Source organism: Haliotis cracherodii, unplaced genomic scaffold, assembly GCF_022045235.1.
Source record: "Haliotis cracherodii isolate W230 unplaced genomic scaffold, xgHalCrac1.p SCAF_5, whole genome shotgun sequence".
NCBI classification, from domain to species: domain Eukaryota; kingdom Metazoa; phylum Mollusca; class Gastropoda; order Lepetellida; family Haliotidae; genus Haliotis; species Haliotis cracherodii.
The window spans coordinates 49850145-49867002 of NW_027266308.1; the positions used below are offsets into that span (position 1 = coordinate 49850145).

Sequence of the window (16858 nt, forward strand, 5' to 3'; positions counted from 1 at the left end):
ACGCATGAGAAAGTTATCAACACCTTGGGGAATTTTAAACATCCAGATTTAGAAATATGATTGTTGGAGAATTGCAAACTGACATTGACGTTGTTGCTATGACCTAGGTGCAGTAAGTTTGAAGGACAAAGTTGGTTTAACTAACTATATTTATGACATTGTCTTATTTATTTTAGGAAACTTAAATCCCTCCCTCCCTCCTTCCCGTTTCTGGGTTTCACAAGAATCGTAAATATCTATGACCTGAATCACTTTGGCTTTTTCTTACATATGTTGCTGACACACAGGGATATATTTGAATGAGTGAATACACTTGCATATTTTTTCAAAATTCCAGCAATATTACAGCTGTCACTCTAGCAACATCATCCCAGTGTGTCGGTAGAACCCGTGTCTTTAGTAGGGCTGGGACGATACATCAACCATGCGATCCAATATGTATCACGATACCTTGCTCACGATCCGATACGTATCACGATACTTGCACGTGCTCTTATCTGTGGTGTGTACGCCATTTCTTGGCATGTTCAGAGTGATAAACCAATACATAAAAAAAAATGCATCCCTGATGATATAACTAAAATACTGTCCAAAACCCAAATCACTCACTCGCTCCAAACACTCCAATCATGTTTCTGTCTACAGATCCCCCACGCTCCATTTCTTCCCCAAATAATTAAGATTTGAGTCAGTTAATTTATCTACAGAGATGAGCAGGTTGTGTCAACATATTCATTATAACCTTATTCCACACGGGCAATTAACTTGATATACCAGCAATGTCAAAGAAGAAAGACGCAGCCAGCCAATAAACGACGAGGCCACACGAGCCCTTCAGCCCCTCATATCACCCAACACATCACTTAATGTGCAAATACACCACACAAAAGCCGCATACAGTCCGTCAACATTTCACACACGAACAAAGTGAACTTTCATGTCAATATTCTCCAGCTTTTAATTTATTGACCTATCTAGAGTACACAGCAACATGGAGGAAACTTGGAGCTAGAGACTAGTCCATCGAGATTTCAGTCTGAAAAATTTGAATAGCCTGAGAACAGAGTGAAGTGACCTGCTCAGCCATGGTTCAGAGCAATGGAAATGCAAATTAATTGGGTCTACATAAACATATGTTGTGTATGGATGAAATGTGAGAAGGGCAAAGAAAGCTTTAAAAGACTGTGTAAAAGAAGAGTATTCCGTTGCCGCGTCATCTACAGCTAAAGTGCCACGCATGCAGCCTGAATACTTGTATAGCTCACGAGACGACAGACAGGCCCAGCTTAGGCAAACAAGCCGTATCAGTCGACCAAAATGAACATAAACCATTAAATCAAGGACTGAATACACACGGTGACAGAAATGGTTATAAATTTGTTCATATCTTAGTAACCAACACATGTTGCCCTGGCTAGGAGCAGGGTTAGACCCACCTGATAACGACAGACTAGTCACCTGATAAACGTCTTGCGAGTTCCTCTATAACACATGACACATCAAATCTTGATAAGGACTCAATTTAGTCGCTTGGATGAAATGAGACAGTCTTTGTGTACATCTGAAATATTCAATTCCTGCCTGGCAACACCCCTGTATGTGGCTTGAAATAATCCAATTCAAATCATTTTTTTTTTTTTCTTGCTTCGGCATTGTCAAATTGGGTGTGTCATCTCTGAATGTGACATCAAAGATCTGTGCCATAATATTAAAACTTGTGAAGTCGCTGTCACCATGGTAACTCCCTGGTACAAGAATATCATAACAAAATATAATCATAATCATGAATAGTGCAAGGTAGACACAATTTTGTGGATAACAACGTCTTTAATTCTGTAAAAAGCGACGTTTCGGTATAGATCCTTATACCGTTATCAAGCAAGACATCTTCTGAGAAATGCCTTTCAAACAATGAATAGTGCAGTTATTTTACCATGATCATAATGTTTGACATTCACGGTTATGGATTCCCACTGTCACACAGTCAGAGAAGAGAATGTTTCTGCTTTAACTAATGTTTTAGATTAATCTTAATAACTTCCAGTTACCTAAGCATGAAAAGTATGGGTAATAAATATGCTTTTGTCAGTAAGACCATGGTTTATGCAGACTTCAGTCACCATCCAAATTTAAAGCCTTATTAAGGTCTTTCAAAGTACTTCTTTATAGTATTTAAGGATCCATAAATAAATGAAATGACTGACTAACTCATTGTATCTGACACAGGTAATGGGAAAGTGTTGCTACTGAAAGGGGGAGGGGGCCTGGGGATAGTCCAAATATGTTTTACCAAGTCACTGACCGTCCCAGTCATATCAAGTTCAGTAACATAGTACTCGATTGCATGGTAGAAAGCGAGTAACTATGTACCCAGGACCATTCCAGCTAAATCAGCACTTAAGGCCTTCAAAGCAAACATCTCAACCCCTCATATCACCCATGGGAATCAAACCCCGGACCTTTCGCTCTCCGGGCGGACGCTCTACCACTAGACCATGGAGGCAGTCTGTTCCAGTGTGAACTGTCTTCATTTGAAGAAAGTAATAACTAACAGTGGACAAATAATACATATAGAGTAACCATGGTAACATCAGAATGAAAGGACAACATCTGTACAATATTTGAATGATGCAGATTAATTTGCTCTTTCAACATCAAATTCTACATACATAAAACTGAGACTTCTTTTTTCCAACATACTATATATGCCATCTAATGTTTTGTAATTACCTAAATATTTAATCTGTAAGATTGAATTTCATGGAAATGATTTGATCACGGCATATTTCTAAAGCTTGTATTTGAAGCCTTACAGGTCACCATATAAAGCCAATATTGCCGACAAAGCAGTTTCAATTCACACCCACACCACTTACTTCCAACACATTTGAATCAATGTTAGAGTGTTGAATGTTTGTTAACAACATGTTACAATCATATCTAATCACACTAATGAAACATCAATGGAAATATCAATGGAAATATTTTGCATCTTAAAAATATCTTCAAGAGTTCCTTTATGAACCCACAGCCATGAGAGGACCAGCCTCATTCAACAAAAGCCAACACCCTGCCAGGTGTTATGTATTGACGTTTAAACATGCCCCATACCACTCCCATCAACAAATCATTACGGGATTTATAGACGTAACCATGGTTTCAGTCAACCACAAATGTCCCAAACAGGATATAATTTTCCTCACATTATATAAACCTAACTATTGTTCAAAAACAATTTGGATTCTGCTTGACATCTTCAATGCTAATTTCATTCAACATGTTGCATACAAGTATGTAAATGAACAAACTACAAAACATTAAATCAAGGGCCTTTGGCCATGTTGGCTATGTTTTAAACATTTGTTTCAAGAATTCAAAAGGTTCAAGATGGCCGACGACACAACAGTTCAAACAAGGTGACATTGAAATGTCAGTATCAGTTAATGTTGTCTCGAAGACTGAATACTTTCAAGCCAAGGCTGAGATAATGCTAATAAGCATTCATAATATGTCCATCACACAATACTGTCATCTTGTAAACATTTATTAAATTAATCATTTCAATAAACAAGACATGTAGCTGATAAGCAAAACGATATTGAAATGTACTTGTGACTGTTCACCAAGTCTTGTGACTGAATAAGTTTACTTTGACAGTCAACACTTGTTTAACTTATTGGTCAACCCCCCAAGAATGTCTAATTGCTGAATGAATATGATCCAAACCAGCATGTCCTTACATCCATTCATCACTCCTGTCTAACCATGGAACTGTCCTATCTGTCACAACACTTGGATCGAGAGACTTGCTGTTGCATGCTAGCACTGGACTACCTCGTGTTTCACATGTTCATATTAACACGTCAGCTTTAAACATGCTAAACAAAATCTGGCCTTACTTGATTTCAGTGACTCATACCCCGATATTTCATTAGATTTCTCCAATACTACAAAAACAAAGTCATGATTCAGCCCATGCTCACGTTAGAGTTACAAGGCAACCAGTAATAACATTCAACATAAATACAAAAGTACAAACACATTGCCACGTTAAGATGATCCAGGGCTAGTCAAGATTAGGCTTGTTTCATTGTAAACGTTGCATCCAGCAATATTCCAACCAAATAATGTCAGCCTGCAACTAATTGAGACCAGACAATTCAGGGAGTGATAATAGTGAGTGAGTGAGTGGGGTTTAACACCACTTTTAACAGTATTCCAGTTATATCACGGCGTGTCAGCTTAATGTGGGAGGAAAGCCCCAAGTGATGCAGGTCTCGGACATTTACCACTTCGGTGAAACCCACAAGCACGGGTATGGTGCTGACAAACCTAGAAACATAATAGGGGCGAACCGTGATTCGAACCCACAATCATAGGTTTCTGGCGTGCCCAAGGGACGCAACTCTGCACAGCGAATCGCGGCGCCTTAGACGACTGGGCCACCCATGCCCCCAGGATTGATAATAAGAGCAAGGATCAACTTTGTAGGGGGATGATGTGATGTTTATGATGTTTGTTTGTTAACAACACACTCAGCAATATTCCATTTATATGACAGCGGTCTGTAAATAATCCAATCTAGACCAGACAATCCAGTGATTGACATCATGAGCATCGATTTACGCAATTGGGATACGACGACATGCATCAACCAAGTCAGCGAGCCTGACCATCCAATCCCATTAGACGCCTCTTGCAACAAGCATAGTCGCCTTTTACAGCAAGCATGCTGAAGACCTATTCTATCCTGCATCTTCATGGGTCATCAGCTTTATAGGGGTTAGAAGACATGCAGTAAACTCAGCCACAAAGTCTGACCACCCGATCCATTAAGTTGCCTCATACAAGTTATACAACCAGGTTGCTGGGGATCAATTCTAACCCAGATTCCCCTTCAGATCAGGGCCCACTTGCACAAAGCGATCTTTGCGCTACAACAATTGTAAGCCTATGTTAAAGTATGGTAGTTACAATCATCTTAGCGCTAAGATCGCTTTGAGCAAGTGGGCCTAGGATAAGTGGTGGGACAACTAACTGATACACCCATATATGTCATCGACCATGAGATAAGGGACTTTACCGGTGAAAAATCACATTTTGACTTTTCATTAATATCCTAAAAATACAGCATCTTTGGAACACAAAAATACAATTCACAAGCTTCAATCTATATTTATTACACAGATATATGAAATAACACATGGCTATCTTCACTGATGTTAGTCGACGTCAAATGTCTTTATGACGTCATAGCACATATGTATCCTAGCACCCATAAGGTCCCTTTTCTCTTGGTGGGTCACGCATAATGACACGTCAACATGATCAAGTTTCAATAAACTGTCACATCGTAGGTTGACAGGTCGATGAGATACAATTCACTGCATGGTTAGCCATCGTAGCCTACCTCACACCCTGTATTGCATCCTGAATGCATACAAAATAAGACTGAATGCAAACAATTTATAGCGAGTCCCATGGGGTGCTAAAAAGTATGTTTATTTATAACCAGTCCTGTTGTAGCTGTGCTAGCATGCACATACACTTTAATGTCCGTGTCCGATATTCTTTACTCAAACACCATTTTGTTTCAAACAAGGAAAACCCATCCATGGTTATTGTACAACTTCACAAATAGTTAATATTATATTTGTTGTTAGTGCAGTGGCCACAATGGAACCCCATTATTATGCCTAAGACTAGAAAAAGGTGTCACCATGGTTACTGAGTTTAAACATGCTGCCGGACTAACAAATAGAAAAGCTCAGGTAAATCACTTAGACTCACACTTTGTCTCTGAAAATGTAAAATGTTGACCGAAACAAATAACTCCATTTAGATTGAAAAGGAGCCACAGTGAGATGGAAGATTCAGAACCTGATGAAAATCTAGACTTTCTTCATTTAGGGCTATAGCATTACAGAAAAGGCTGGGTGGAAGGGAAATGAACTCTTTCAATACTATAGGCCTGTACACCGTCCAAGAAGCCTCGAGCCCCCAGGCACCGTAGGCCGGTAGACTGGCCAAGCCGTAGAACCTAAATGTCATATCATTCATTTATTAAATCTATCACATTTCACAATGTCTGAAATATACATTCCATTTCACTGTCTGGCGCTCGGCATTAAGGGGCTAAAACAAGGACTGGTCGGCTCGGAGTCAGTATACTGTGTCTGAGTGGGATATTCATGTTAAACTGCGGCATGGTATCTCAGTGTGCTAGCACTATAAATCGGCATTAGTCCGGACTAGTACAAGCAGCCACACAAACACACACACGTACATGAACGTCGCTGTATAAGTGCAATAATCTTGGACGCGACATTAAACCCCATCTCACCTCACCATTCCATTTCAATTTATCATTTTTTATTGATAGATTAAAAAATGATTCACTATTTTCCGCAATGTTATTGAAAATAAAATTCTCGGACATACACTTCCGACAACAGGTCCACATAGAATTGTCGCTTCCTTGGTCATAATCTGGATGTTATGATTGTATTAGCTTACATTTGTTTTATTTACAACAAACTTAATTAGGTTGTAAATGCATTATTTAAATAATGTGATAAACATAACTTTCCCATTTATAAACCATAGGATCAGACCTTTCAAATGGTGTTGTAGCAAAGATGTTTAACAAGCAGATATTTTCTTCGATAAATATTGGCGTCATCTATTACACAAGAGTCTCTTGGAACTCGGTGTCACAGCAGTAAACGCTTTTAATTGACTGGTGTTGAAAGAGTTAATATGGTTCAGCGACTGTGAGACAGACTAGTAATCACTGTATCATGGGACTTGTGGCTTCTTAAAAGTACATTTCACTGCATCACTGAATTTTATGTGTGTCTGCATGTCATCATGCTTGTTGACTTTCCACATATAAAATGAATTAAAGATACCAGATAATCAGTTTGCATCCACTGTAATTCTTTCTGTATCATCATCATCACGATACATGGCGCCTTGTGACCTAGTGTATCATTCCAAGCGTGGTCCAGAGCTCCAGTGATCTATTGAGTATTATTATGATTATATGTTACCATGGTAAAATTTATATCATCATGAAAAATAAATAAACTTTCCAGCACGTGTCAGTATGTAAGTCAGACATACATCATTTGCTAAGTATCAATATATACTTAATTATTTCTTTGTACTCCAACTACGACATGGCCTGTGATAGACCCGGTGATTCAAGTTGTATTGTTCATGAAGTGGATCACATGGCAGGTTTTCTAGTATTTATTACCAGTATGTCTGGTGCAGAATTACTGTTGTAAGTCTATGTTAATGTATGGTAGCTACAATTGCCTCAGCACTATTGTCGCCTTAGGACTGCAACTGTTTTGTGGCACATGGCCCAGGCCTAACTTGCTGTATATCGTTTGATTTTTCCCTTCTCTAACACCACACTCAGCAATATTCCAGCTGTATGACGGCCAATCTCATTAAAATCAGATCTAAGGTTTCGCTACCGCTAAACAAAGATCTGAGGACATCCGATTACGGGTCAAGTCAGAACAACCTTTCGCTAATTTTGACCGACCAATGAAATGACTGACAAGAAATCGACATTAGCCAATCAGAAGGCAGCTTTCTCGTGCTTTACGACATTAGGTTCAAACTGGCAACTACGCTTCGAAACATATTTTTACGTATTCTCGATTAAAAAAATAAGAATATTCTGGAATGGCTTATAGATGACCTAGATTGTATGGATATAATCACAAAACCCGTAACTGTCGTTCGGAATACCCCATGTTAAATATTTCGCGGTTGCACGATTAGAAAACACATTCCGACAGTCACTTTCATGATCTGGTAAGCGACGCTCTGATTGGTAGGATGAAAGGTCTTTCTGACGTGACCCTTCATGGGATGTCCTCAGATCTTTTTTGAGGGGTGGCGAGAACTAAGATCTGATTTTAATTAGATTGTATGACGGCAGTCTGTAAGTAAACAAATCTGGACCAGACAATCCAGTGACTGACATTATGAGCAATCGGGATTGATGACATGCGATCTACAAGTCACCGAGTTTGACCACCCAATCCAGTTGCCTCTTACAAGGATAGGATGCTGGGGACCTATGTTTTTATACGGAATCACCACAGGTATAGTGTACTCCGTGGTAGATGTGAACACAATGGAGGGGAAACGACTCACTTGCTCAGCACTAACACACAAAATAAGAAAAAATCCCTTGATTCAAGAATACCTTAAACATTTGTTAAATGACTGATAGTAGTTTATCAAGTGCATAATTTTTCCTGAAAGTAAAATGTATCAACAGTTATTAAAGTCGTACAAATTTCAATAAGAAACCAATAAGACTCAGAACTAAAGAACAAGGACTACAGAGAACCTAAATATACTCCTTATCATTCTAGTTACCACAGTAACCATGGTAACAGGTGTTGCTTCAGCGGTGCAAGTTGTGGGCAATATTTATCAGACCAGGTGGTGTTTCACACAGGGTAACTGTAGTTCCAAACAGTTTACATAACAGCACTGTGAACACACAGGACACATGGGAGTTGGGTGATAGTCAAATAAAGCCCTCATACATAAACTGATGAATCGTGTACGGCACTTTTCCCGTGATGATTCTTGAGCCTTCCATGATAAATCATTTATCAAGTATAAATTCATGAACTATAAGCAGCCACACTAATTTCCATAAAATCTTACATAGCTGTAAAGCTGAGTAATCAAATCACTGGCCCTTCCTTATTCGTGGAAACTGGAAAAGTGAGCTTTTTTATTAGGGATTTTTGTATCCTGGTTGTGAAATGTACTGAATATGAGACAGTGTGTTGTGAATCATAAACAAATGTATGGTCCAACTGACAAAAAGCAGAATTGTTATGGCAGTTGAATAAATTATTTCTGCAAGATCACACTATCAGAAAAACTAGCCTTGGATATAGTTGATAATGTTACGAACTTCAAGTTAGAAGCTAAACTATCACATAAATGTATAGCACAATGATGTATACTACAGCTAACTATGACCAATCCATCAACATTCATAAAACAAGATAAAAAATGTCTACTGTGTGACCAGGCATGTGTTTATATTCTGTCTTAAACTACTTCAAACACCTTGACATGGGAGGCGATCTGTAAACAGTGTAAACCAAAGTTCAAAACCCATACCATCATGGACTCATTTATTAAGAAGAATATTGAACAGTAGCCGTCTAATTACATGTTTTTTGTAATAATGAATTATCCTTACTAAGCTTGTTGGTGTACAGGTGAGTGGATTATCAGGCATGTCAGAGTTGGCCTTGTAAAGGCTAGTCCTGACAGAGTTCTTCCCCTTGGTCTTCAGAGACCAGGATAAATGTCAACTACTTATTGCTGTTGTTTGTTGTTTAATGCAGCACTCAGCAATATTCCTGCTATATGATAGCGGTCAGTAAATAATCAAGTGGTTGACATCATGAGCATGATCAGTTGCCTCTTACAACAAGCATGGGTTGCTGAATATACTACTTATTGTCACAAATATTAATGTAAATTTCCACAATTTTAAGAATTTTAATTTTAATAATACATTATTGATTTGATCAATTCCATTAATAAAATCTAAGTCACAATTGCTCTCTAGGCACTTTGGTTTGTGCAAAAAAGGTTTTTTAAAGATTTATCACAATTTGATTTTGTACTCATTTCTTATAAGTAGTGTCACTGCACTGTAGCTAACCTGAATAAGTTGTCAACAGTTTAACATGTAAAAATCAAGTCTGCAATGTTTCAGCTTCTTTGGCCTGATTGACCTATCAGAATCAGTTATTTTCCCAATTCATGGTAGAAATAGGAGATAAAGCCTCAGCATGTTTTCAATGCAGAGGTTTCACATGTAGATTTGATACCTTGAATTGTATTGAAATCACATGCCATAAGGTTTCAAATTTTAAATATTTACAGGTATCCAGCCGAAGTTCAAAACCTTTATTTTCACCATAATACTGAACCACTTCAATGAGATACAATATAAATCACATATGCAGATATCCTGTAAGAATTATTCAAACTGACATTCAATGATTCATAGAGATAACAAAGAGTCCTCTGTAAAGTTTTGTTCCCGAAGTATGCACCACTATCATGATGTCATTAAGTTCTACAGCTGGGCAGTTTAAGCTTTTTGATGCAGTACACCTGCTGTCACAATGCATAATAGAGTAGTGCCAACAGTCAAGCCATGCAGATGTTACTGAATTTGCGGTACACAATACACTGTCTAAGTGGTTGGTCAGGTTCTCTGCCTGAAACATACTGCCACACATGCCATACACATTGTAGGAACCGCAACACGTTACTAAGCAACGTTTTTGAATAAGATTAAGAACAGTATTCATAGTATTTGCAATTGCCAAACAGGCAGGTTTGCGAAAGAAGTGCTTGTGAATTAATATTTTCTTTTACGGCAATCACGGTAATGTGCAAAATCAGCAAAATCATGGTATTCTTTAGATTCTATACCATTGGCGTACCAAGCCATGGGCATAATTCTAAAATGTTATCAACATGGTCATGGTAGAATAAAACCTAACCAATGTAACATACTTAATCACAGATTTAATAATTGTACATTAGTTATTTTAGAATTCAGCACAAAAAGTTTCCAAACATTTTACAATACCTTTTGACACAACTGATAAATTATTGTTAAATTACACCAACAACACAATGCCCTAGAACTTCATCATAGAAACAGGGTTGATGGGATCATCTAGTGTTCATAAGCTCCTCTCAATAATATATAATCTCTATATGCTATATCATTGAAGTTTTTAGCAAGCACCAGTTTATTGTTTATTATGTTAGCATTATTAATTATGATCTACCTTTGTTTTTCTGTTTCAACTTAATTCACAATGTGTAAATGGTATGAAAAGGGATCTAATATACATTGTGTACACATGAGTGAGTATGGTTTTACGCCGCTTTTAGCAATATTCCAGCAATATCACGGCAGGGGACAACAGAAATTGGCTTTACATATTGTACCCATGTTGGGAATCAAACCCGGGTTTTCTGTGTGACGAGCGAACGCTTTAACCACTAGGCTACCCGACTGCCCCTAATATACACAGAGCTCCAGATAAGCTTTGGTGTAGTGGGTATTTTACCCATGCATTTTAAAATCATTGGGTATCAGTAATTCTATCTGGGTAGTCAAATTTCTGTTACCCACTAGTTTTTACACATGTGGGTATTCAAGTTAAATATTTAAAAACACTATTCATCTAGTACCTGAAAACTGGTGTCGTGTGGGTTCGAGAGCTTTATAGGACTCAAAAATACCACGATAGTTCCACAAGAAAGTGTGATGGCAAATGATCATGATGTAACTGTCATCGTGGAGTTTGGCAAGGTTGACGGAATGCCCGTTTATAATTTCAAAATAAGTTGCTGATTTGCTAATCGAATACACAGGGTTACTTCACAATATTTTGATGATACGCACAAGTTTTATTTTTGTAGCATATCTGTAATGTTCGTTGCGTATTTGATACGCTTGGATTTTATTTTACTGCGTATTTCTGCATTTCTGATGCGTATTTTACGCAGATACGCAGCTTATCTGGAGCTCTGTATATATTACGTACATAAGAAGGTTGTCACATGGTATTGCGTAATAGAGAAATCCATTAAGGTGACGTGAGGTGAAATGGGGTTTAATGTCACGTCCAAGATTATTGCACTTATATAACGACATGCATGCACATGTGTGTGTGTGTGTGTGCTGAATATACTGACTCTGAGCCGACCAGTCCTTGTTTTAGCCCATTAATGCTGAGTACCAGCCAGGGTAACAACAAGTACCATCTTTCATGTCTTTTGGTATGATGCCGCCGCCGATCAAACTCTCCAACCTTCCATTCTACCACTAGACCACTGAGGCCGTTCTTTTTTTAGGACATTACATGTTGTATATACCGTATTCGACGTAATAAGCGCCCCGCTCTAATAAGCGCCCACGGCGGTATTTGCTAATATATTGGCCAGTGAACAATCCCAATTAGCACCCTTCCGATTGATCAATGTACACAAGACTTATTAATTTGCGTACAATACGCACTCGTGTGTTATATGCACCCTTAATTATGGGCAATTCAATTTCAGAAAAATATATCTGCCGTACATAAACATTTTAGGCTGTCAGCATAAACCACGAAATGTATCTTTCAACTCTGCTTTTTTCTCACCAAATTGATATTCTAATAAGAGCCCCCTATTTCTAATTTTGAGAGCGCCCTGGGCGCTTATTACGTCGATTACGGTATATATAAATATATACAAAAACTTAAGTCACTTGAGCAAATTGTTTTGCTGTGACAAGTCAAGAAAATGGACAAACTTGACAAGTATGTGCAGGGAAAATTGGGCTTAACTGCTAATAACACCAACCATCAAGCATGAAAATATGAGTACAACACCAGGGTAAGATGCCCCTTCTTATGCCACCACTATGAGGTGGGTAGCACCATCTATGTATCAATATAGCAACACCAAGAAATGATCCAGAGAATCCCAAAATATGGTGATGACCGACTAGCAAATGACTGAGCGTCATAAAGCTTGTTCAGTAGGCATTTCCCAGGAGAGAGTACATTCCATTATCGAAAGCTTCTGACATCTGGTCAAAAAAGATACCAGGCACATGTCTCGTGATATTCTAGCTCTGTTTGAAGCTGATCCAGAAAGTTTCTTGCAATGATTTGTGACAATGGATGAAACAACAATCAAAACAGCCACCACCAACATGACCAATGAAGGAAAAGACTGTCCCATCACCAGGAAAGGTTACGTCCTCCATGTTCTCAGATGCAGAGGTTGCCATCATGGTGGGACTATCTTCCAAAAGGAAAACAATAAGCAGAGCATATAATGTTGCACTTTTGAGGCAATTACAGGGAAGAAATTAAGACTAAAAGACCTGGAAACCTGAGAAAAGGTGTGTTTTCCCATCAGGACAATGTGCCAGTGCACAAATCATTGTCATGGCAACAATCCACGAATATGGTTTTGAACTCCTGCAGCTTCCGCCTTATTCTCCTGGTCGGCTCCATCAGACTTCCTTGTGTTCCCAAATATGAAGAAAGCTCTATTGTGAACCTATTTCAACCAAACAATGATGTCATAGCAGCTGTGGAGAACTTTCTGGACAGCCAAGAGAAGGACTTCTACAAAACTCAGTGTATCAGTGTGAAAAGGGATTATATTGAAAAACATATCATTTCAACAACTTTCGGTCAAGTCTTTCTATGTACATGATATAAGGCTCAAAACTTATAACGTCTTCTCTAATATTGTCAATTCCATAATTTTGAATACTTTCTACAGGAGTGCATTCTAGGTTTATTATTGGCAGACACTGCACATGTCTAACATGCATCCATACTCTGCTATCTATCTACTCTGTGTGGTCATTTTGAAACAAATCTGTGCTTTATTAAAATATATGTTCATTGTTTTCGACAGTTCCAGAAGTCAGTTATTTTTCCGACAAAGACAACAAAAGTGCAGGATGTAGTGCTTTGGCATCAAATACTGTAAATCTTGAAATTAACGCGAGAGTGAAATAAATGCGAAAAATGTTAGTGGTCCTTGCTCGCATTAATTAACTCCGCATTTATGATTCCAGAATGACTATCAACAATAACACGGTCTCACTGCACACTTTGGATAGCAGAAATACCAACTTAAATATATACACAAACACAGTTTATTGAGCAGTAGTTGTAACAAATATATAATAATGTCATTCAAAGAACAGGAACTACACAATGGGAATCCGGTGAGTTATCACTGCTGGGATCAAGAGTTCTACCCACTCGTGTCAAGCCTGTTGACACCTTCTCCGCATACCAATCAGTGAACTGTTGTTGGTTCAATTATCTTATTGCTTTTGAACTTCCTTAATGCCAGCCAAAAGAGTAACCATATAAACTGTGGGTTATTTTTAGGAAAACACTACTTATTGTTGTTTTACGGAAGTGCTTCATCAGTGCTGATAAGTGGTGCTATTTGCTGTTTGATTGGGCTAAGGTAAGGTTGGTTTAGTTGGTTGCTTTGTTGTTTAACGCCGCACTAAGCAATATTCCAGCTATATGACGGCAGTCTGTTAATAATCAAGTCTGGACCAGACAATCCAGTGATTAATATCATGAGCATCGATCCACGCAATCGGGATCGATGACATGCATCAACCAAGTCAGTGAGCCTGACCACCTGATCCCGTTAGTCGCCTTTTACGACAAACAGAGTCACCTTTTAAGGCAAGCACGGGCTGCTGAAGACCTATTCTACCCCAGAATCTTCACGGGTCAGGTAAGGTTGGATTAAGCATTGTTAAGGTAAGGATATGTATCATTCCACTTGGGATGGGGTGGGGGGAGTCGCATTATATCGAGTCACATTTTTGGCTTGGGGTCAGCAGTCGTATTAATTTGGAGACAAATTAATTTCCAGATCTACTATATATTCTCAAAAGGAAAGTGTCAAGGAACGTCCACGCCAAATCACAAGATATGATTCAGATAGTAGTAGGCATCCTTGTTCCTCACTAAAATCCACATTACCAGTGAAAGAAACTAACATTTTTGGTCCTTATAATGATAACATGAAGCAAAACCCTTAAAAATGACAAATATCTACCAGCCCTTATGAAACCTTAACTATTGGGCAGTTGGGCAAGGACTATACAACTAGTGCCAATTTTTATCAGTGAATTTCCTGACAGTGTACCCTTCAACACTTTTTTGTCACAATACCCTCCAACCAATTCATAAATCTTTCACAGACTGTGAACTCAGCATCTATTGATGAGAGCTATTTTCAAATTCAGCGCCTTCCTGGCCACTCATGATCTCGTAGATTATGGAAAGAGATGTGTGATGTCAAATGCCAATGAAATGTGAAGCGTGCATGCATGCATGGCACCATGGTAATATGCAAATCTACCATACCCACAATACCCTAATCATGACCGGGTAATTGTAACTTTGTGGACACAGCTTAGTCAGTAAGTTTGATGGAAATGGAATGACAATCAAAAGGTCACAGGTTTAAGTTGTCCTCATGAGAAATTGTAGCGTTTCATTCTAAAGTTGCTCCAACATATGATCACAGAGATCATCATACCCATTACGTGGCATGAATATATGAAATGCAGTGAAACATTTACATGATTTATGTATCATTTGTTGTTTGTTGTTTATGCCGCACTCAGCAATATTCCAGCTATATGACAGCAGACAGTGATAATTTAGTCTGGACCAGACAACCCACTGATCGACATCATGACCACTGACCTACACAACTGGAATATGATGACATGTATCAACAAGTTTGACCACCTATCCCGTTGATTGCCTCTTATGATAAGCATGGGTCATTGTAGACCAATTCTAACCCTGATCTTCATAGGTATTTACGCATCATCTGTGCTCTAAGATAAACCTATCACAACAAACCAAAACCAGACAATCATCTGTTAATCATGACCCCTCAACCTTTTTGAAGCATGATATTGCATTCAATTACTTTTTATATATTTCAAGTATATACTTTACAAGTCAATTGATAGATAGTATCTTGGAAAAAACACTCATGGTAGTATGGGTTCACAAGCAAATATATTTTTTTCCTCTATAGAGACAACATTTTGAGCATGAATCAAACTGATCTATAGGGTCTTACACATTCTACCGGAACACAAACATACCTTTATAGAATGTATGTACCCTATATATTTCTTTCTTTTTAAAAAAAAAAACCATTTCAATATGCAATCTATTTTATCACTATTTTATGCATATGAGTTGGAAAGTTTAATGGTAAACAAAAGATGCACAAATAGATACATCATCCAACACATACCGCTAACTTCCTCAGTTCCTTCTGTCAAGATATCTTTTGTCAAGTTGGAAATCTGGCCTGTTAGAGAGGATATGCTTCCGCCTAGCCATGACATGTTGCTTACATCAGTCGGATCTGCATTTATTGTTTCTGATGATATTCTTTACTTTCTACTTGTTATAATTAGTTTGCATGCCACTGACATCTTGAATGAAACTTCTTGTTACATGCCGAATGCCAACACGACGGTAGCCATATTGGCACTCGACGTGTCAATGCGCATGTGTAAATATACAATGGGAGGCCACTCTCATTTCGTGCCCAAGCCAACTTGCAAAGCTAATGTTACGGCGCTGTGCAGATGGTATGAGGATCGAGGTAACAATTCTTTTCTACACAGTCACTTTTACCACGACCTAAATGTTACGCATTCTTTCCTTTTTTTCCGAACAAACAATGCCTCAAAACATTCACCACGCGACAATCACATTACTTTCTTCTGTAACCACAGAGTTTTTAAAAAGGGATTTTACGCAAAAAAAAATTGTTTTCTTTAAGGAATTTTTAATCTTCTAAAGGCTTATTTAACACAATTTGTTTCCTTCCCGTGCTTTTCCAGGTTATAATACAAATCTTATTCGCAGGAGCTAGATTGATTGATCATCGTACATCAACGGTGTTTGGTGTTGTTCATAATATCAACCACAGGTTTGTCTGGTCCGTACTCGATCATTTACAGGCCGCCGTCATATAGCTGGAATATTGCTGAGCGCAGCATTAAACAAACAACAAACAAAACTTATCTATGTTCCATAACACATTTTAAGATATATTTTCGTAGTAAGGGCTGGTTCTTGTTCATGACAACTGCAGTTCGTATGATACACGTAGCTGTTTTCGTATTTTCCAAACCTGACTGACGACCTAGTGGTCTTAAGTACAATTCAGCCCTTTAACACACGACAAG

The 16858-nt window shown here is 38.2% G+C and overlaps 1 protein-coding gene across 3 annotated transcripts in view; it reads right to left on the reverse strand.

The window, feature by feature from the left end:
* LOC139442539 (thyroid receptor-interacting protein 11-like) overlaps positions 1-16155 on the reverse strand; it is a 78863-nt gene extending 62708 nt beyond the window's left edge. For all 3 annotated transcript variants that reach the window (XM_071223358.1, XM_071223357.1, XM_071223356.1), the window contains exon 1: positions 15913-16155. In XM_071223358.1, coding sequence (XP_071079459.1) covers positions 15913-16006 — 94 coding nt within the window. In that variant the 5' untranslated portion in view covers positions 16007-16155. The remainder of the gene's footprint in view (positions 1-15912) is intronic.
* Between the last annotated feature and the right edge of the window lie 703 nt (positions 16156-16858).